Genomic DNA, 21,660 nt, shown 5'->3' on the forward strand with positions numbered 1-21,660 from the left:
GAATTAAGCAAGCGGGCTGACCTCCATCCCCTCCTGCCCTCTGAGCAACACAGGGGCTTCACATGTCTCCCAGCCCTGCCCAGCACCAGCACTCACAGACCCACCACTGGAAGCCACCTCAGTGAATCATCTGAAACTTTTATTACACCGATTTGGTTTACAATCTTTGTACTTTTATATTTCCAACAAAAAAGGCAACATTGTGATATACTGTTTGTACATATATAGAGACAGACAGAGCTAGATCATATTGACAGAGTTGAAAAGTAAAAACTGTTTCCCAGTGTTCACAAAAGAATTTGTTCACCACATACCCGCTTCTGCCTTGTTCTGCCTGATGGATACAGACGCCCACAGTGCCGCCAGCTGCCAGCCCCCAGCCGACAGGACCTTTACCTGTGCCGTATCACGCCCTTATAGATCAGAAAGGATGGAGTGCAAGGCTATCCCCAGTGGCGGGGTGGCCATGCGAGGGGTGCCAACAGGGCTCAGCTCCAAGCCCTCACAGGTCTGTGTAGCTCCCTTCCCAACTATTCACAGATGCTCCAGGGGCTACATCTGCAAGAAATCCTAACCAGCAGCAGCAGCTGTGAAACCTCCCCACTTGGGCATCTCCCACTACTTGTTTCCCATCCTCGAGACCGAGGTATTGAATAGATTTATTTCTTTTTATTTGCATTTACAAAATATTTCCACTGAATGACACACCTGAATGAGATGAGAACTCATGTTCAGAAACAGCAGAAAAGACCCAGATCAGCATCAGGCTGATGAAGGAACAGCTCCAGCAGCAAGGGTGGGGTGGGGACTTAATGGGGGTGGCCTGGTCCTCGGCAAGCCTGCCTGTAGCTCCAGGTATAGGGCTGCATCTGGTCAGCCAGTTGTGCAATGAAAGCTCGTGCTGGGAGGGCAGCAATGAGATCCCTCAGACATGCTAGCAGACATATGAGGAGGAATTGGCCACCAGAGCCAGTGAGGAACAGGGACGGGAGGGAAAGGGCTTGGGAAAACGTATTGTCACCAGGACAACTGTTGACTTGCTTTCCAGGATACTCACGGCTCCTCTTCCTGCAAATGGCTGAGACTGTTGACACCACCTGAGCACCCTCCAAGCCCACTCCTGGGCTGCCACACACAGAAATGCCTGGACAGGTAGCTGCTGCCTGGAGAACCCTTTGCCTTCCCTCCCACCAATCTCTTGGCCAAAGAGCAAAACCCAAACGAAGCAGCCTGCACCATTCACCCACACCCAAGACCAACAGTCCACTATCTGCCAGTTTTCAAGGGTTGAAACCACTTCAAAAGCCATACGCGGTAGTCAAAATGAAAGCCCTGACAGCAACAGCAGAGAGTCTGAGTGTGAACACGCCTGTTGTTGGTAGGTCACTCGTCAGCTTCAGGTCTGGTTACTGTGGTATGGGACTTCCTTGCAGAGTGATAACTAGCAGGTCACTGTGCTGGGAAGGGCACATCCCAGCGCAGGGCCAGTATGGACCCCCTAGCTTTCCCATGAGATCCATCCCCAAGGAGTACTGCAGGGCTTTGAGGAGGGGGGTCAGCTGTGGGCTTCTGTCTGAAGGAGAGAATGACCTCCAGCGCCTTGCCTGGGAGCTGGTCTTCCCTCCTGCCGCCATCCACCGGTGCAGTGTGAGCGGCACTCAGCAGCAGAGGGACCCTAGCCAAGCTGGGAGCATCCCCGCGCCCATGGGTCTGTGCCAGAGAGATGGGGGAAGGCGGGGAGTGGCTGGGAAGTAAAGGAGGGGGAATGACACAAGGGCTTGCACTTGGACTATGCCAGCGGGTGCCCCATCAGGCCGGAGCAGGGGCACCCAGCTGGCTCCCTCCTGCAGCAGATGGCAAGTCCCGCTTTTGCTCCTCTGAGCACAGCGCGCACGGTGGCAGGAGCCGGTGGCCGGCTTCCCAAGCCTGCCGACTTCTGCTCACAGCGACCCAGGCATCGATTTGCAAGGTGTCATGCTGGCATATGTCGTAAACAGGACGGCAGGTTGATTTCGAGCACCAGCTGGGGGTGGAGGAGCAGGCTGCTGCGGGGATGGGCAGAAGCTGTGCATGGAAATGGTTGCTGCATTCAGCCTCCCTTTGCTCCCACGGAGCTGGATTTGTCCACGCTGAGCTTCTGTCCCTGCCTGCTGGGTACCTGCTGGCCCTCTGTTCAGCCAGCTGAGGTGCTGGTGGCTGAGGTTCAACAGTAGAGGGGAAAATGGAGGGGGTCTGTGCACTGGCCCCGGGACAGCATAGTAGAGCCATCTCCGGACTGGGTGAGGGCTTGTGCTGGGACAGGCTTGGAGCATTTCCAGGTCGCCTCTTACAGGGGCAAACCGTGAAACTCAACTGGGGACTAAACGGCATGTTTGTAAAACATGGCACCAAGCACTACTGGCCCGAAACACGCACAGTGCAAGCCAAAGCCCTGCACCCCAGACAACTGACGCAAGCTCTCCTGATCGCTGGGGACCCACCACTTTATCCTGTCAGCACCTACACCACCCATGCCCTGTGTGCAGTAGCCTGCCTCCAAACTCCCTCACCAGCTAGCCCTGGCCAGGGCCCACGCACCACCCTGCTGACAGGGCACTTTTGGCTAACCTAGACCCTCTCCTGCTTCTTCCTTCGATTGCAGTGAAGAGGGATGAAGCCTGAGCTCGTGTGGCTGGGAAGCTAGGGAGCAGCGCTGAGCCAAGCCCTGCATCAGCTTCCCTAGGCGGAGGGGACGGGTCAGAAATGAAGCGTTCCACCTCCCTACAGGCTATGCCTGAAATAGCCAAGCCTGTCAGATCCGTGTCCCCCGCAGTGATGGATTAGCCTCTCCAAGGCACAAGGCAATTTATTCATTAGTGACATTTACACCTTGTGGCTGCATTAGCCGTTGCGGTTTGGTGACACGTGCTCAAGCTGTCAGTGCTGGGCTTGGAGGCAACATCGCTGCTCTGACAATGCAGCGAGGCTTGGCCTGGGCACCTCAGCTTGGAAATACCTCCTGCTTGTCTCCTCGGCCAGAGCATGCACAGCCTGCTTTGAAAGCCCACTTTGTTCCCGGACTTCTCCACCAAATGTCCTGCTGCCTCTGTTTCCCCCACAGCCTCCCTGCCTCCCAGCACCGCTGCTCCAGCACAGCAGGCTCCTGCCCCATCTTGCCTTGTGTCTCCCATAAAAACCACCACATCTGTAAAGCCTTTTACAGCTGTTCTCATACAGCCCCTCCTCTCCACATGTCTTGCTGAGCATTCACATGTGACTTCGGCCCTCCTTAGCTAGCTCCTCCATCAGCTGCGCCTTGTTCAGCCCACAGCAAAGCTGCCCTCACTCCCAGCGGAGAAGCACAGAGCCCATGTTCGGAGACTAGCCCAGCAGACATGCTGCTTTCACCACAACGCTGTCCCCTGGTCCCACACTGCCACGACAGCCGACCTGCCTATCATCCCCAGGGACAGCACCAGGGCTCTGGAAATCAGGACCACCAAAACGTCAAGCCCTTCTATTTTCTAACTTCGTTCTGTTGAACTTACCCTGTCTACAAAGACTCAGAGAAGTGCTGTGAAATTCTCTGGGAAAGCAGAAAGTGATGCAAAAGAGAGGCCAGGATGTGCTGCAATGCTCTGCAGGCTGTGCTGTCTCTCCGTCAAGCAAGCACAAGGCACGCCAGGGCAGGGAGCATTGTCGGAAGACTATGCACAGGCAAACCAGCAGGTTATGGTGAGGTCTGGCCACCAGCACGCCAGAGGTCATCATGCATCTGCTGGCGTTTCACAGCTGGCCCACGGCACCTAGCAGGGAGAGGACTAAAATGATGTGAATGCACGGCCTGGGAGGAGTTCAGGGGAGGGGGGTGCTTTAGCTAGCTGCTAAAGCTAGAGGAATGACAGTTTGCACATCGGGTTTGTGGAGTGTGAGAAGAGCTGGAGAGTGTTCGCCAGGGAGCAGATCCACCAGCTCTCCTGTTTCAGGCAGCCAGCAAGGGATTAGCTTGTTCTCAAACACAGCTTGCTCCATGCTTTTATCCCTGCTCCCTGCCACTCACTGCAGCAAATGTGACACTTCACACCATCTCCTCACAAACAACAGGTCAGGAGTTTCCTCTCACGAGGAACAAGCAATGCTCTGTCACCCTGCAAAGCCCTTGCCACGAGGACAGATGGGTGATGCTAGACCAAAGCCACAAACCCACCAACCCTCTGCATGGCCGCAGGTCCCGGCTGTGCACACAAGCATGCAGAAGCCCACCCTGCCAGGCACACACACCTCCAGGGGCAGAGGAAGACTTTAAACTCCAGACTCCATTCCTGATCAGCCTACCCCACCACAAAGCCACAGGGCCTCCATCCCAATCTTCCTTGAGCATTTCTCTTCACCAGTACTGCACATTTCTAACAGAGCTGGCTGAAGTGGAGTGTTTAAAACCACCTCATCATCAAAAATCAGATTTTTTTACCAAGGAACAGCAACCTGAAACACTTCTCACAACTGTTAAGGCCTTCTAGTCTCATTTCAGTTTGAAAAAGCCGTTGGCATTTCCAAAGTGAAATCCTGTTATTTTGGGGTCTAGTTGTCACCGCTTTTTCCCCAGCCGGCTGAACGGTGCTGTACATGCTGCTTCATCAGATGTGCCATTACTTTCATTCCCCTCCGCTCAGCCCCTGGGGACAGGTTCTCTCTGGGAGGGCAGGTACAACACAAACAGAGCCCACCAGCTTCTGGCTGGGCTGAGCAAGAGGTGACTTCTGCTTTCAGCTGATCCCCTCTCTGCATCTGCTTCTGGAGACGCATATAGACTCGGGCTTGGGTTTTTCCAAATGTTTTCACCCTGGCCGGTTCATGGACTGCCATCCAAAGTCCGCATTCACGGCACGGCAGCTGACGGTGCTGCTAATGGACATTGCGACCATGGGACTGATACAAAATACTAAGTCGTCTCACCACATTCTAGCTAGGCTTTTTCTTTCACTAATGTGAGTAGCTAAGATAGCAGAAGCAGCTTGTGCTGATGGAGAGTGAAAGAACCTCATGTGTCTGTGCGTGAAGTTACTTTGTTCTACAAAATCCGCTAAATTATAATCACAGTAGGTGACCCATCCGTTCCCAAAGTTCAAAGGACTGGGGAAGGTTCAGGATGGGCACCAATTTCTCACAAGCTTCATTTGCCCAAATTAAGTTTACAAAAACCAAATGAACGAACAAAAAGCCCCAACAAAAACAGTCTTCCTCGGGAGGGAGGGAGGAATAAAACCCACTTAGCTTTCCAGCAGCCCCTGTGCTTATTTTCAGTGCTGGATGGCCATGCTGCACATTGTAATGGGCTCCTGAAAACTCGGCAGCTTCTGGAAGTGTTGCATAGGTGGATGATGTACCTGTTAGTAGACCCTGTTTATGAGCTGCAGGAAGAGGAGCTTGCTGAACTCCACAAAGAAACTGTCCCTCCCCCAAGACAGACAGATGAGGTGAAGAAGGAAGAAGGAAGGGGAGGCCATGAGGCCATGGGTCTTGCAGGGTCAGTTCTGTCCTTGGGATCTCTCTTCCCTTGTGTGTGGAAAGGCTCCGGTCCTGTGGGAGAAGGCTCCTCTCCCAGTGCGGTGGAGGTCAATTTGCTTGTTAGCTTGCTTTTGAGGGAGTTGACGAGATCGCATCCATGGGCATAATGTTTCCCTTGGCAGAGCAGCTGTGATGGAGGCAGTAGAGCAGAACAATTCAACCCTGCTTGCAGAGACAGTAGATATTCAACATTCTTTCATGTTGGCCAAGTCCCAACACGAACTCTATGCATCAAATCAACACTGTGACAGATCAATTTGTCTGGACTCAAGGACAGACCACTCTGAGAAGTTGCTAAGCCAAGCTCACATTGGTATAGTACCACTGTCTTCAATAAAATTACACTAGGAATGAACATAGCCCATTAATTTCTACCTGAAATGTGGCTAAGCTCCTTTCCCCTTTTTCCAGAATGCCCACAAGGAAAAGAGCCCTAGGCAGGCTCAGCCCCAAGTCCTCACTGGGCTCCCAGGTCCTGTGAACCAGCCTTTGCTCCCCACGCATACCTGGCTCAGTGGAGACTCTAGGCCCACGCACATCACAGGAAGCAGCATTACCAAATAGAGCTAACGCTTAAACCATGTCCCATTTCTAAGATGATCTGGATGTAGATCATATTCATACAGACCTTATTCTAACCACCGAATATGAATGAAAGATGATTATAAGCACATATCACAAATTGAGACTTACAGCTCTTTGGCAACACAACTTCTTGGTGGTGGTGTAGTATTTCAGACCCATGCCCTACAGCTACTGCAGCAGAGTAGGAGCACATTGCAGCAGGGTTGTACCCTGCTAAAAGTAAGGCAGCACCCTGGTAATATTAGACAGCAGTACTGAAGATGTGGTTGGAAAGGCTGGAAGGAGAGCTTAAAAGGTATTATTCTTCCCACGGGCTAATCAGCAGGCACTGTTTTACTGACATCGGATGCTACCTAACTTTCTTAGACTTCCACTTAATAAACCTCTTCCGGCAGTCCCCTCCCCATGGGCATCCATCAGAGTTACTAAACAGGTCTGCAGCCTCTTGAGTGGAGAGACAACAAAGAGGGCTGGGATGGGATGGGTCTCTAACATGTGCATTTTATGGGGAGCGGAAAGGGAGAGGGGTGTGCTTGTTTGACATCAGAAAAACAGTAGTTTCCCCAGCACTAATCCTGAGTATTCGCCTGGTGTGTGACTCTGGAAGGCTTGGCCTTAGCCATAAGCTGAGATTCCCTCTCCCTGTCCTAACGAATGCCCCTACAGTTGCTCAACCCAAAAGCCCTCTCTGAAATCTCCCTCCTTGGTGTGGTCTGCATGATACACAGTGGGCTCAAGAAGTACCACCAGGCTGGTTGGTGTCACTGCCTGGTTCTGCACAAGCAAAGTGCTAGGCACTATCTGGAAAGAATCCAGTGTGTTCTGGAAGAGGAAGATCAGCTAATCCAGAGCTTCTCTCGTGCTCATTCTCTCTCTTGCTCTTGTTCAGGAAAGCTGGACAACTTTTAAGTACCTGACAACTATACTGGCAGCAACAGGAAACACCAAATAGCCCAAACTTATTGTCCAGCCTTGCAGCAGTAAGGACCAGCTCTCTTCTAGGGAGGTATTAGTGCCATGAAGGGCCAGGAAGAGGAGCTGGCAGTGTTCCCGCCTCACTTGGCCCGGTACGTGAGGAAAGCCTCAATGACAAGTGCAATGCTGTGCCTGACTCTTGGCCCATGGAAAGCTGCAACGGGTGAATGACGTATGCAAAAAAACAAAGCCGTCTGACTGCGGAGATCCTCTAGTTATTGCCCCCTCGTACTGACAAGCATCCGGCTTTCACCTTTCCAGAGGGTGATGCAGGCTGTCCTGCTTTCCTTGCGTAAGGGCCCAGCAGCTCTGTGTACTTCGCATATGCTGAAGAGATCTTCTGCACCATAAATGAGGACACAGCCAGCCTGACAGACCAAGGTATTGCTTGCACCTTTGGCCCTCTCCTCTTGCCCAGGCCGGGCTCAGAGCAGGAAGGACAGACTCACTACACAATGGAAACACTTGCACCACCATACAAGCCAGGGTTTGCCCAGTGAGATCGTGGGGGAGAGAAGCCCCTGCGATTGGTGAAGGGAAGGCTGCAGTGACCAGATAACACCTGCTTGTGTTGGAAAGGCCATGGGGAAAAGGAGCAGAGCCAATGAGACTCACCAGTCAATGGAGGAGAAGTAACAGGATTAAGATACAGCAGGGAGAATTCAGGTTAGATATAAGGGAGCGGGCTATCATGAGAGGAGCAGACTGGGCCATCAAATGAGCTGCCAAAGGAATTGTCATCACTGACACAGACATGGCAGAGAGCAGACGCAAGTCTGCAGGAAAAGCAGATGCCTGACTGCTGCTCAGCCTGGAGCTGTGGCAGGTGGATGTCTGTGTGCCGAGGAGATGGGACCACTCTACCACGGAGAGGCTGTGCACCAGAACAGGGACAGACCGCATCTGGATATCTGTGCTGATAACCTGGGCCGCAAGGAGAATTAAATCAGCTGCTCTTTGCCCAGGGCACTAGGGTCCCTCGCCAACACTTAGGAGGCAACCTGTACATGCACGCCCTTTCTGCCAGCTGCATCCCGTGCCAGGAGTGGGAAGGGACAGCCCAGTTGCCTGCCATGAACTTCCCTGCCTAGCTAGACATGCTGCCCTGCCATTGCAGGCAGGGAGGAGGACAGGGAGCACAACCCCAGTTTCAGTCTGTCCTCTTCAGACCCACCACTTCTCTGCCAAGCCACCAGGCAGCTCCTGCCCAGTCCTGCTCCCCTCCCATGCCCAAGTGTGCCATCCCCTGTTTCTGAGCCTAAGACAGGGCAGGAAGGTCTCCAGCCTGGCGAGAATGGAGTAGGCTGGACCAGGGCGGGCAGCTCCACAAGGTGCAGTGGGGCAGCAGGGCCATGAATATGAGGAAGGGCATCTCTGAGAAATCCTGACATGCAGCAGGGAGCACTGACTAGAGAGGTCCCACTTCCCAGGGTGCTGTTGGTCTGGGGCGACCACAGACCGTGGTACTGGGACTACATCTGGGACCTGACTGTGGCTGGCACTATGTGCATGGGGAAGGTGTTCAGCAACAGAAAGACGGCATGGATCCTGCTGGCCAAAGTGCCTCAAAGATACATGTGTCCACCTGGATAGACCACCTCCAGAATAAGACTTCATGGGTGAAAATGGGGCCAGAGGAACAAGTTGAGGCAATCTCATTAAAAGGCCCAGAAAGACCCAAGGACAAGGTGCCTGAAAGCAGAACTCTGCTGCAGGTGCTAAAGGATGGGGGCACAGAGACCCTACAGATTACATCCCTATTCTGAGGACTGTCTTTGCCCCAGGGAACTAAAAGGCCTGCCAAATCTTAGATAAATCCATCTGTCCAAGGCACCTTGGAGGCTGGAGATAGAAAGACAAGCCATCACAGCCTAATTTAAGCAATGTGTAGGAGATTTCAAAGAGAACATGTGTGGGAAGGACAAGCTGACCACATTCCTCTCTAATGACCCATTGCAGCTCCACTGACTGAACGTCTCCTGATTCACTGGGACATACAAGGACACACCATTATCTTCCCAGACTCACGAGGACCCTCAGCATTGGCCTTGGCTTACATTAGGCCCTTGGAGAGAGAAGCACAAGCGCACAGCAAGCCAAATGTGATCACAAAGCAAGGAAATTCCAGGGCAGCCAAGGGGGCTGTAGCCGCTTTCACCCAGTCTGAATCCATGTCAATAATAATGAGAATAAAACGCAGAGAGGGATGCGCCCACACCGGCCACCTTATGCTTCTCTGTTCTCAAAGGGACCCTCTTATTTAACCCAACATCTAGGTCTGGTAGCAAGAATAAGGGCAGATGACAAAATGGAATCATAATGGAGTGCCATTTTAAGGGACTTCCTGTTCAAACTGCCATTGTCTGGAGTCTAGCACTTGAGATCCAGGAGGACAAGCTGACTTAAAGGGCAAGAGACACTGACCAGGACACGCAAGGCACCAAGAGCAGAAGAACAGACAGCTCTGGGAGCAAAGCCAAGTGGAGCCTTACAACACCCACAGGCGCTGATCGCTCCAGGCTTGCCAGCAAGAGATGATTTTCAAAAGAGGACTGATGTGGTGAAAGGGTGCATTTGCAGCCTCCCCAAGATCTAGGAGGTGAAGCAGTACAGCAGCATGACTAGAGAAACAGACCCTTCATTAACAGTTGGCAGGAGGAAGATGGGCTGGACTAAATACAATGCCTCACTGTTTGCTGTTACATCTTGCCCTTCTACGATGGAAGCAGAGGCAGACACCAAGCTTGAATGTCCAGGCACTAATGGACTCGCTCTTGTCACCCAAGACTTGCTGCCCTCAGCCGCTGTTTGCCCCAGCTGATGAAGGAAGCATGGTGAGGCTGAGGAGCAGTGCTCTCTGAAGAAATCGCTGGCTGATTTGGCATGCACTCCCCCAAAGAGCTGACTGAAAAGGAGGCAGCTTTTCTGAGAACAGGGACACGAGAGATCTGGGGATGTGTTGACAGAAAAGGAAAAGCTGGGTGCCTGCACACTGCAGCCACCGATGCAGCTTCAGTGACATGAAGGCTCCTTGACCAATATCACTGAAATCCTTTCCAGCAGGATAGAAGGGGCAGCACAAAGCTCAGAGCAGGCCAGCCTGCCCTGACAAGAGCAAGGCAGAGGAACCCAGGGGTTAATGGGCTACACAGAAGCCACCTCACTTCTCACAGCCTCACACCTCTCTGTAAAAACCTCTGCAGTGAAACCGCTTGGTTTTAAGCAGGTTTCCCTCTAGCATATCCCCAGCCTCTGTTCTGCAGATCATCCCTCACAGCAGATGCCTCCCCATCTCCCACCTGTGGGTCCTGCTCCCACAGTGGGGCCTCACAGAAAGGGAATCCCTTTGCTCCTCATTTCCCCAGCCCAGGTTCCTGACGCTCCAGCATGCTTTTGTATTTCTCCCTCTCAGCCCCTCAGAGCTCTCTGCCAAAACCAGCTTGCCAGGAGCCTGCAGCTCAGAGTCTGCAGCCAGAGCCCAGCCTGATCTCATGCAAAATTCACTCTTACAGACATGCACCAACCTGCTGCTCTATTATCAATTGGTGAACTGCAGCTGAACCTACCATAGCCTGCCTTGATGCTTGTCTGAACCGACTAGGACTCACTTAAAAGCCAGGGAGGGACCCCAGCCACTTGACACACCACCTATTGCCTCGATGCCTGACCCTCCTCCCCTTTCCCAGCTCATCGGGGGCCTCCCGTTTTCTCTTTCCAGCTGAGCCCTCCTCCAGCAAGCAGATCAGTAGCACCACAGATCTCCGCTCCATCTGGGTTTGCACATTCATCTCTTCCCCAGTGCTGCCTGCCTGCTGTAATCCCAAACAGAAAGCCCTTTACCTAGGGGATGCCGACTCTCAGAGCTGGCGTGCCGACGCTTCCTAAGGAGCTGAGCCTGGGATCCTCTGGAGGTGGTGCCATTCCCAGCAGTGAGAACAGAGTAACAGTCGGTGCATGGTCTAAAAAAAAAAAGTGGGGAGGGTGGGGAACGGTCGGGGGGAAGGAGAAGGGCTGGATTCGTGGCTTTCAGCCTTTGCTCTAACCTGCTGCTAGCTCCACGTCCCTGGATGCCCCAGACCTTTAGGCACAGGCAGTTACACGCCGCTCCCAAGGGGCATGTTCCCCTCCACCCTGCGAGGGGTCTTGCTCCAGCATGGGCAGTGGGGTGGGCAGAGGTGCAGCAGGGCGCTTTCTGGTGGCTGCTGGTTCCTCGGAGCATGAGCCAGCCTGGAGCCAGGGCTGGGAGCCAAATCACTCCCCTCCCTGCATCAGGCCTGTCTTTTTATTCCCCCCTTTGGATCTTGATGCCATGAATTATGGTTTTGGGGTTGGTTTGGTGGGGTTTGTTTGGGGTTTTTTTTGCATGTGGTGGTCGGTCTAGAGTTCTGTGCCATGCCAGGGAGAGCATCAGCACTCACCCCTCTGGGAGGTCACAGCCACAGCAGGGGGAGCTTTTGCTGGCTGCCGGAGCGAGGTGCTGTGTCTGCTCCGTCCTGATGTCCTCCTAGGCCATCTCCCTCCCCTGCGCTCCTCTCCCCAGATCCTGCGCTGGCTCAGGCCAGGCAACAGACAATGAGATCTCACCGCCCTCTGCTTTCACAGTGAGGTCTCCACACAGGACCCGTTGCGGTGGAGGTGACGGTGGTCGTGGTTCAGGCAGCCTTCGTTGCGATGCACGATGAGGACGGGGAAGTAGAGGGCATCCTGGTAAGGAGGGGGGTCTTCCTCCTCCACAGTCACCTGACTGGAGAGGCGGGTCTGCTCGGTGGGGCAGCTCTGCTCATTCAGGCTCCCGCTCCGGCTCTGCCAGAGGCAGCTGCGTCGCGAGCCGTACAGGCGGCCCAGGGAGAAGCGGCTGCTGCTGAAGGGGATCCTGGGGCTGCCGTTGCAGATGCTCAGGGCACTGCGGGAGAAGATGGAGGAGCTGCTTATAGTCCTGTGGCACCGCTCGCAGTTCTGCCGGTAGCCCCCATACCGGCAAGCAGAGTAGCTGGTGCAGCCAGAGAGCCCCACCAAGTCCATCAGGACTGCTTCTGAGTAGCTGGGCACCAGCTGCTGGTTGGATCGGATGTGCCACTCCAGCTCGGTGCTGTCCACTGTGTTGACACGGGGCATCCTCCGGCAGAAGGAGCGCTCCTCAGCTGGCGTCACCGCCACATAGTCGAACCCAAAGAGTTTCTCCACATGGTAATGGACGTAGGAGGTGCGGTACTCATTTAGCACCCGCAGGGGCCAGGATAGGGTCAGCAGAGCCGCCACCCAGAAGACATAGTGGGATACGTACCAAGGCAGGTTGTCTGGGTCAGAAAAGGCCACCATGTATTCCTTGAAGTCCACGTTTTTGAGGTGCATCCCCTCCCTGGCCTCCATGTAGTCATCTAGGCCCTCGTTCTCGGTGAAGAAGCGGGCCCGCTGGGTCAGGTAGGAGTTCTCCGACTCCACATTGGCAAAGCTGAAACACTTGGTGAAGCGGAGCCGCGTGGCCGGGTAGCTCTCCAAGTCAATGAGGTCCTTGGAGATGTCCTTAACTCCACAGTTGGAATAATCAAACTCGGCCTCTGCCACGTGGGTGTTGACCCGCTCGTGATACACCTGGGTGGTGGTGTAGGCGTCCCCGTTGCGGTAGCGGGTAACCTGCCGGGTCCTGCGGACGTAGTGGTAGCTGATGGCCTTCCACCAGATGCAGGGTGTTGCCTGCTGCATCCGCTGCACACGCTCGTGCACACTCTCCACGTCCACTTTGTACTGCAGCTCGTTGCGGGTGTAGCAGTGCCAGCACTCCACCAGGTACACCACGTAGAGCATCACCAGGAAGGCCAAGGGGATGTAGACGTAGCCGTTGGAACAGGGGCTGTCATGGTACATCATGGACTTGCCCTTGTAAGCGCTGTCAAAGGTCAGCCGGGTCACCTTGGTGACGTGGCACCAGGTCATGGCTCCCATGCAGCCATACATGAGGAGGGACAGCAGCAGGCATTTCCAGTGGGACTCTCGGCACAGGGACTTGCTGAGAGACTGCTTCACCGGCCGCTGCTGCTCCAGGGGACCAGGGAGAAGGGGAGAGAAAACAAGAGAGGAGTCAGTAGGGTGCAGCAGCAGGGGGAAGGGGAGCAGGTAGCAGGGTGCTGCGGTGGCACCTGTAGCTCCATGAAGGGGGACAAAACAGCAGATGCCATGGGGCTCCTAGCCTCAGCGGGCAGGCCGGAGGCTGGGATCTCCCCCAGGATGACAGTCCTGCAGTGCAGGCAGCTGTCAAGCCCCCCTTCCCTTTGCGGTGCTCTGCCCCTCCGTGGGAGATGGCCAGAGCCCAGCTGGACATGAAGGAGAGCAGCAGAGGGCAACTCTGCCAAGCTGCGCCCTGAGCATCCCCCTTCTTCAACGGGAGTAACCCCCACCACTGCCACGTCCTGGGCAGGGGTACTGAAGCACAGCAAGATGGAGGCTGGGGGAATCTCCCCTGCATATCTCAACTCCTGCACCCATGCCACCAGCACAGCCAGCTCTAACTGATGGGTTGTCCCACCTGAACACTTCACCACAGCTCATCCCACCACACCTCTCACTGCTCTCACACAAGTCTCTCCCCCTTTCCCAGTCACGACCGACAGCAACATTCAAGTTTCTCCTGCCACGGCAGCACAAGTGACCTGGGGTGCCTGTAAGGCAGAGAAACGGACCTTCTGCAGCTGGAAAGGCCTCTGTTTGGTAATGGCAATTACCACCTCAACACCTGGCAGCCCAAGGGGCTCTGAAGTGTTTCTCAAGTGCTGTACAAACCACACAAACGGGAAAGTACTCTTCCACGACAAAAATGCAACCGCCTCTGGTGGAAGAGAAAGCGAATATGGAGTAACATCCTAAAAGGTGTTCAGGCGGGCAGTGAAGAGCACCTTACCAATCTGCCACAGGAGGGAGGGCAAGCGGCCAGTCACAGCTGCCAGCAAATGTCGCTGCCTGCACTGGGGTTTTTATGGGTGTGACAGCGCATACTTCTGGAAAAACTGCTCACAGGTCTTTCATGGTGAGGAAAGGGCAGGACTTCAGCAATAGGACTTTTAAAAGGGATTGCCCTGGTGCCTTCACCATAGGAACCATGCAGCTTTTTACAAAGACCCAGGGAAAAAACCTACTTAAGGAAACCTCTGTCACTCCCTGCAACACCCTGAAGTCTCTAGTATTGATCCAGCTTGGCCAGTGAGACCTGACATTACCACACCCAAAGGGAGAACATGCAAGGAGGTTATTTGCTTTCTTATACAAAAGACTTCATCCAGCCCAAATGCCATCCAACCCAGCAATCTCCAAAGATGCAACCTGAGAGAGGGGGGCAAGAACCCCAGCCTTGTGCAGTCACCACAAAACTCAGTAAGAGGCTTTCAGCCTTGCTCTGCCTCCCCAGCTGCATGCAGCACGGCTCCTGAGCTCACCTCCACCATTGCAGGGACTAACACCAGCTGTAATGAAACCACTCAGAGCAGTGAAGTTCAAGCCTGACCCCATCCCTCCTCCATTACTGAGTGCACCGGGCTGGAGGAGTCTTTCATCCAGGGATCCCAAATTGCTGAATGGGCTCACACTGCTAGAAAGCAGGGGGTCACTTTCACTCTTGCATGAAAAGGAAATTTAAAGCAAGAACCAGAGCTCACAACACCACTAGCAAGTCTAGGGACAGATCTGGGCCTCCCCTTTCCTCTAAGAAATCTCCCCTGCTCTCCCTGGAGACCCCCTCAGCCCTGGCTTGGTCCCCTAGAGTCCCACGTGCTAGTCTTTCCTCCCTACACCTTGCCAAAGCCCGGCCCACCCCATGCCAGTGGGACTTCTGCCACTGTGATTAGCAGGGCTGGATCCGGCCCAAATCTCCAACAGAGGTTTCTCTCCTGGAGGCAGGAAGCTTCCCTTCCCGCCCGGCCCAGCAGCCAGCCTGCAATGAGCGGAGCAGGCAGCACATCCAGAGGGACCACCAGTGGCAAGGGGAATGGCGGCACATCCTGCTGGGCATCCCGAGCATCAGTAGTGCTGAGCCCTCCTCTTTGCGGCCACCGGCTGAAGGCGAGAGCCGGAGACAGAGACACAGAGCCCGGGGAAGGCAGGTGGGGTAGCACTGGTCTGCAGGCAACAGGGAGACGTGCGGGGCGGCTCTGCTTGGCAGCTCTGGCATGGAGACTTGTGCACGAGTCTTCCCAGTGCGACCTACCACTTCATGGGGCAAGAAGGAACCCCAGGTAAGAGAAAAGGGAGTGAGGAGAGGAAGGGGGACCACCCAGCAGGCAGAGCTGCCTGAGCTGCACTCTCCCTGCTCAGGTCCACGCTGCGGTTACAAGAGCCTGCCCGGATCTCTCTGGCTTTGCTCGGCTGCAGCACAGCTCTCCTGTGCTGGACTGCTGTGCCACTACCCAGGCGGCTGAAGGTTTCCTCTCCCACAGATGCCTTCTGCATTGCAAACCTTCCCCGGCAGTGTCAGCCCTGGCTGTGAGGCTCTAAGGGGACTGCTCCACCAAACGTGGAGCATGGGGAGGGTCTGAATGGGGGCCTCAAGTTGATGCAAGGCACACACTAACCCTGGGGTGTCTGTGGGGTGAGGGCTTGCACAGAAACAGTGCCTTGTTCGGTGGGGGGGATCTGCAAATGGAGCACAAGCAATAAAGCAAAGCATTCAGCTTGCTCATTTGGCAGGTTGGGGAAGGGGCACCAGGAAGACAGGTCTTTGGCCAGGTCCGTCTTGGAAAAGCAAATTCCACCTCCCAGTCGCTCCCTGGCCCCTCACATTCTGCACTGCCTGCGTCGTCCTGCTCAGGAGAAGGGCGATGCTGGCTGTCACCCTGCAGAGATGCAGGCAAGCCCCACTGCGGCTACCCACCCAGGGCAGGGCGGCAGGGAGCATGATGCAGCCCAGGCTTGGTTCCAGGAACTGTGTTAGCAGGGCTCTAGTCCACGCATTAGTCTCCTCCTAGGACTACGCAGCATTTAGATACTGCAGCGCTTCTACAGGGTCACGCTAACCCCTGCTGTAAACTGTTTACAACCCAGTTTTGTCCTAGGCTTTTGAGGTAAAACACATACACATCGGCCACACTGGTGGGGTTTCTGAAAGCTGATCAAGTGCCAATGACAGGGGATACAACCACAGCAGAGACGGAGGAGGAGCCAGCTGCGAGTCTAATCCCAGTAGGAACTGCAGCATCCCTGCTCCTCTCCCGGGCTGCAAAGGGCTCACAGGAGCAAACAACCAGCTCCGCAGCTTCCCCGTGCAGAAGCAGCTGAATAAGGTTACCTCCTCAAGCTCTTAACCAGCCTTAGAGAAGTCCAGCACAGCAAACACGCAGATGAAAAAGCTGAGGAAAGGGAAATCCTTTCTGTCCCAGAACAGTGTCACTGGGAGGAGAGCAGGCTCTGATATAAATGCCGTCATCATCTGCCCGCTGCAGTCTGATGGAACGAGGCGAAAGGCTTGCCCTACTTCACTGCAAACAGGGTTTCCCTCCATCACTGCGAGCCTCCCGCATTGCTCAGACTTGAGCACTGGAGAGTGGTAAGCAAATCTGCTATTGCAGGCGCACCTAAGCATCTCTGCAGTGCTAGAGGGCAGAACTGGCCCAGCCATGGCTTGGCCAACCCCTTTGTGGGATCCCAGTCAAATCCCTTCTCTGTGCTTCACTTCACCATGTAGAACACATGGGACAACCCTTACCAGGCACCTGGATGCTAACTGTAATGCACATTGGGAAAGGCAAGGGGTGAACTGCTGCTACAGCCTCCTGACCCTTATACATAGCGTTTGCCTCTGACGTTGCCCTTGAGGTGAAAGTAGATGGAGTCCCACACCTGCAGCTGCTGCTCTGGGATGCACAGGAAGGGATGGAGGGGATGACTTATGAGCAGCCGTGAAGCAAATGGAGATGCCTGCAATGTACAGGGTAGAGGCAGTAGAAGAGGGGGCCCCCACCACTGCTTGCACTAGACACCTTTGAGATCTGGGGAATCCTCTTCTCAAAAAAGCCTCGAGGGGACAAACCTGCCCAGCAGCACTCCAGGGGCCAAGCACATGGGCCAAAATACCTTCATCACCCCTACAACCTTTACCCTGCAACTTTGAACATTAACAACTCTAGAAATCCTTCAAGCTCTTCAAGCTCCTCTTTGAAACAGCCTGGCCCTGGCCCCATCTACCGTCCCCCCCCCGTTTAAGAAGTGTTCCTGTGCCCTCACCTCCCACACCTCTCACCTGCCTCTCCCTGCAGCGACCCACCTGAAATCTCCTATTCACACCCAGAATACTAAGCCCTCACTTTACAATACGCCCCAGGGTTCACAGTGTTAGGTGTCCTACAGACAGCCCTCTTCGGGGCTGAAAAAACAATTCAAAAAAGCCCCAGAGCAGCAGCCTGGAGGCCCAGGTAGCTCCTGAGTGCCAGGCTGTGGCAGCAGCTTGGAGGAGACTCCAGTGGGACTCCTGAGCATCAGTTTCCATGGCTCTGCCCTGCCAATTTGATTACATCATGCAACAAATGAATAAGCCCTGTTCCCTTTGACCTCAAATCCCCAGAACAAGGCAGGTGGGGAGGATCCAGTCATTTCTAGGAATGGCCACCGTCTTCCAAGGCCCTGGACAGACATTGGAAACTCCTGGTCAGGATGGTCCCAGCAAACACCCACATCACACCCCACATGCCTACAGCCCAGATTCAGGAACTACCTGCCTAGAAGAAAGAGCTGGCTCAGCCCCAGGCCAGCAGCGTTGCCAACTGCAGAGGAAAGGGGAAGGCTGAGCATCTAGGAGCCAGGGAACCCTGCCAGCAGTCAGCTCCTGCAACAGTACCAAGGTCTCCATTTTACACAGCAACTTGGAGGAGGACTGGTTCCTTCCATCGGATCCCACCTGACCGGCAGGACAAGGACATTTTTTCACTTGTTCCCACGCTGAAGAGCTTGCCCCTCGGCATTTCCTGCCCTCCAAGGTGGAAATGCATTGCTGAGTAAGATTCAGCTCACCACCATTAAGTAAGTGTAGGTGTATGCATGTGATGCCAACAGAGAACAAGGGCTCAGCCAGGGCTCACCAGTAGCTCTTGCTACTTGCCTTGCTGGGACAAGCTGAGCAGCACCTGAAGCCCTGCCTGGCTCCTGGATACAGTGACCTGAGATATGTCAAGGGGAGGCATCTTCAAACAGGACAGAGCATGTTTCCCATTTTCCAGTCCCCAGATATCTCCTCTGGCTCTCTGCCAGCCCTGGCCAATGGACCCTTACAGGTGGGATTCAGCCACACTGCCGGGATGCTCAGCAATGCTGGCACCAGCAGTTGGTCCTGATGGAAATGAGGACATTACACAGGCACTATAGGGGAGCAGGAACACCCTCCCCTCCCGATATTTCTGGGGACAAGAGGATTGCCCTAGGTCACTTCCTGAATCCAAGCTCCTCACTAAGGTCTCTCCTCGTTGCATCAGATGAGACACCAGCAAGCATGGCACTGTCATGGGAGGCTGCAGCTTTCCTCTCCTCTACCAGCTGCTTCATGCAAGCCTGTGATAGCTTCTGGCCGTGAGAAGCATGCCCTTAGCCTAAACAGTGCAGGTCATGGACTGCAGCTCTTCTGCCTGTTCCCACGGGGTAAGATTATACTGACACCCTAGTTGGCAGCCACTGCGAAGCAATCAAAGCCCAGACAATCTTCTCGTAATCCCTGCGAGCCAGGGGACACTGTAGTCGAGGGAAACTCACCCAGGCACTGCTCCTGCTACGCTTCTTTCATCCAAACTGGCTCTCGCTCTGGTACCTCTCAAAAGCCACTGTGCTCTCTTGAACATAGCACCAGCACTGCCAGGGCCTGGGGGCAAGAGACCACATCCCAGTGTGGCACAAGCATGTCCTCATGCTAAAAAGTGCCTCACGGTTTAGCTTCACTGTTCAGGATCTGTTTGGAGAGCCAGGGCTCATGGCACCAGGGGTTGTTGAATGGAAGCAGGAAGAGAGGAACAGCCGCAGAGCAGAGTATACGGTATTTGTACAGCTTCCCAATCCTTGAACTTCAGTATTCCTCTCCTGCAATTATTTATATCTAAATATAAGTCTGTATATATAGAGTAATGGTGCATGGGCATGCATGTTCCTCCTAAACCAAGGAGGCAGAGAATACCAGGATTATGCAGCACTCGCTAACTGCAGCTCCTCAACAGCAGAGGACAAGTGATGTGCCAGCTTCTGAGCACCCCCCAAGCTACCCTGTGAGCTGTGGTCTCACCGGTGAGGACAACCCACCACACCAGGAGAACGCTGCCCTTCCTGTGCTGCCTAGCTGCCCTCCATGGGCTGCCAGGCCCATGGCATAGGGTGGGTCTTGCTAGGCAGTGCAGTTCTTTCTTCTTGGGAAGCCCGAGCTGCAAGCAGGATCTGTGGGGGCAGACAAAGGGGCTCATACACCTGCGTCCCCATGCTGCTGCCTATGCACAGAGCACCCCGTTCCTGACGCTTTTTGGCTTCTGCTGCCCAGACTTCAGAAAAGTCATCAGCTGGAGGGGGGGACTGCAGCATACCTGAAGGCAAGGCTGTGCTGGTACCTGGCCTGCCCTAGTCCGCAGCTTCTGCTCTCTCCAGCCAACCTCCAGCTGGGAGCTGCCACCAGCGATAACCCCAGGCTTCTCCACATCCCCAAGCCCTCTCCCCTGCTGCCCACCGCGTCTTCCCTCGCAGTGACCCAGGCCGCTGTGCTACCCCCTGGCACCCCCCCAAGCCAGGGCACAGGAAGGGAGGCGGGGGTGTCTCCACATCCATTTCTCCCAGGCGTAACAACCTCTTGCCACTGCAGTAAGCCCAAGCAGCACCCGGCGCATCTCTTTTGTGATCTTCGCCCTTCCTCCTACACCCCAGCCTCCCCCGGCCCCGGCCCCGGCCCCACCGCCGGCCGGCGCTGGCTGCTGCGCCCCTTCCAGCCCCGGAGGCACCGCGGCGAGCCCCAGGTCACAAGCGAGCGATGGAGAGGGGGGTCGGGGCGACGGGCAGCCTGCCGGCGGCGGGGACCGACGGGCGGGTTTCCTCGCCCCCCCCCCGCCCCCGCCGGCCCTCACCGCAGCCCCGGGGCCGGAGGAGGGGAGAGGGGCTCCCGGCGAGGGGGTCCGTACCTGTGCGGGCAAAGCCCGTCCCGGCCCGCGGCGGGGCGGTCAATGAGCGCGCCATGCAAAGCGGGCGGGGAGGGAGGGTGGTTGGGGGGGCAGCCCCGGGCGGGGGGGGGGCGGCCGCTCTCCTCACCTCCTCTCGGGCCCCCTCCGCCTCCTCCTCCGGAGGCACCGGCGTGCTGCTGCCTCCCTCGCTGGCGGCGGCCGCCGAGGCCGGGGGGGACATGGCGGCGGCGGCGCCCCGCTGGCGGTGCCTGCGGACTGGGCAGCCGCATTATCCCGCCCGCCGCCGGGCGCTGCCTCGCCGGTCGCCGGGCGAGCGGCGGGGCGGCGCGGCGGGCGGGCGGCGCGGCGGCATGGCCCCCAGCCGCGGCAGGGCGGCAGAGCTCGCCGCCCGCCGGCGCCCGGCCCCCGGACCCGCCGCAGCGCAGCGCCGCTCCCGCGCCCGGCGCGGCGGAGGGCGGGCAGAGCCGCGGTGGGAGGGCCGCGGCGGAGGCGGGGGGGACGGGATGGGGACGGGGTGGGACGGGGTGCGGTGGGGATGGGGTGGGATGGGGGCGCGGCGACGGGTGACCTTGAGGCGCCGGAGGCAAGCAGGCAGGCAGGGAGCCCGGCGCGGCCGCCCCTCGGGAGCCCACCGGGAGCGGAGCCGCTGTCCGGGCGCTGCCGGGGAGGGCTTCCGCTGCCAGCCCCGCCGAGGGGGCGTCAGGCTGGCCGGGGCGGCCGGGCGGGCTTCAGCCCCAGCCGGGATGCTGATGGGGAGGTGAGGGGTTCCGTGGGTTTTCCTCCCCTCGGGACAAAGTGGGAGAGCTCAGAGGACCAGGAGCGCTTTGAGTGAGCTCCAGCTGTTTTTCTAATCCGTGGGCAGCCCTAGCTGGTCTGGGGGGGTAAGGCTGACCATCAGCGCTAGTGCCGGCACCCAGGGGAAAGCCCTTAGGTCGGGCAGTGTCTTCGCTGCTATGATCTCCACCGGGCCCAAGGATGCTCAGCTAGCTATCACAGAGCTGACTGCAGCATGTTTCACCCATAGACCTAACCTGCTTGGTTGCAGGGATGAGTGGGAAAGTCTCTTCAGACCCTCAATCTAAACTCACAGTAGCGTCCTCAGGGGGGACACACACACAGAGCTCAGGAACGGTCCAGACTTATCTAGGTCCGGAGACTGCAGGTAGAGCCCAGCTTCCTAGACAGTCTTGGGAAACTGGGTGTCTCTGCAGGTACTTCCCCAGCTCCAAACTGGGGAAAAGCATAAACTGCAGAATTTGCTGGAAATTGCTTCATTCTGAGCTCTGAGGCTCAGCCTTGGCATTGGGATGAGTGGCTTGCTCTTGCCCACTCTGTTGCCTGGGATGGGGAAGGAACGGTCCGTAGGCCTGATGGTCTCGCTCAAGGAGATGCATCCGAGGGAAATTGCCAGCCGCTGCTTCTGATGGGAGTAGGT

General features: G+C 56.0%; 1 protein-coding gene across 6 annotated transcripts; it reads right to left on the reverse strand.

Moving 5' to 3' along the window:
- Positions 1-118: 118 nt before the first annotated feature.
- Positions 119-20,563, reverse strand: TMEM151B (transmembrane protein 151B). Of its 6 annotated transcripts, XR_003926317.1 has the most exons (4): positions 20,353-20,563; positions 11,692-13,140; positions 10,948-11,066; positions 119-5,674 (listed from the first exon to the last, which is right to left on the reverse strand). XR_003926317.1 is itself a non-coding variant. In XM_030035192.1 (2 exons), exons 1-2 carry the CDS (start codon positions 20,443-20,445, stop codon positions 11,704-11,706), a joined length of 1,530 nt encoding a protein of 509 aa, XP_029891052.1. In that variant the 5' UTR covers positions 20,446-20,563; the 3' UTR covers positions 119-11,703. The 6 variants fall into 6 exon arrangements, 1 of the variants encoding a protein (XP_029891052.1); XR_003926316.1 differs by having other exon boundaries at positions 119-11,066; positions 11,526-13,140; XR_003926314.1 differs by having other exon boundaries at positions 119-11,066; positions 11,151-13,140.
- Between the last annotated feature and the right edge of the window lie 1,097 nt (positions 20,564-21,660).

The sequence above is a fragment of the Aquila chrysaetos genome, chromosome 13 (assembly GCF_900496995.4).
Source record: "Aquila chrysaetos chrysaetos chromosome 13, bAquChr1.4, whole genome shotgun sequence".
Taxonomy (NCBI): domain Eukaryota; kingdom Metazoa; phylum Chordata; class Aves; order Accipitriformes; family Accipitridae; genus Aquila; species Aquila chrysaetos.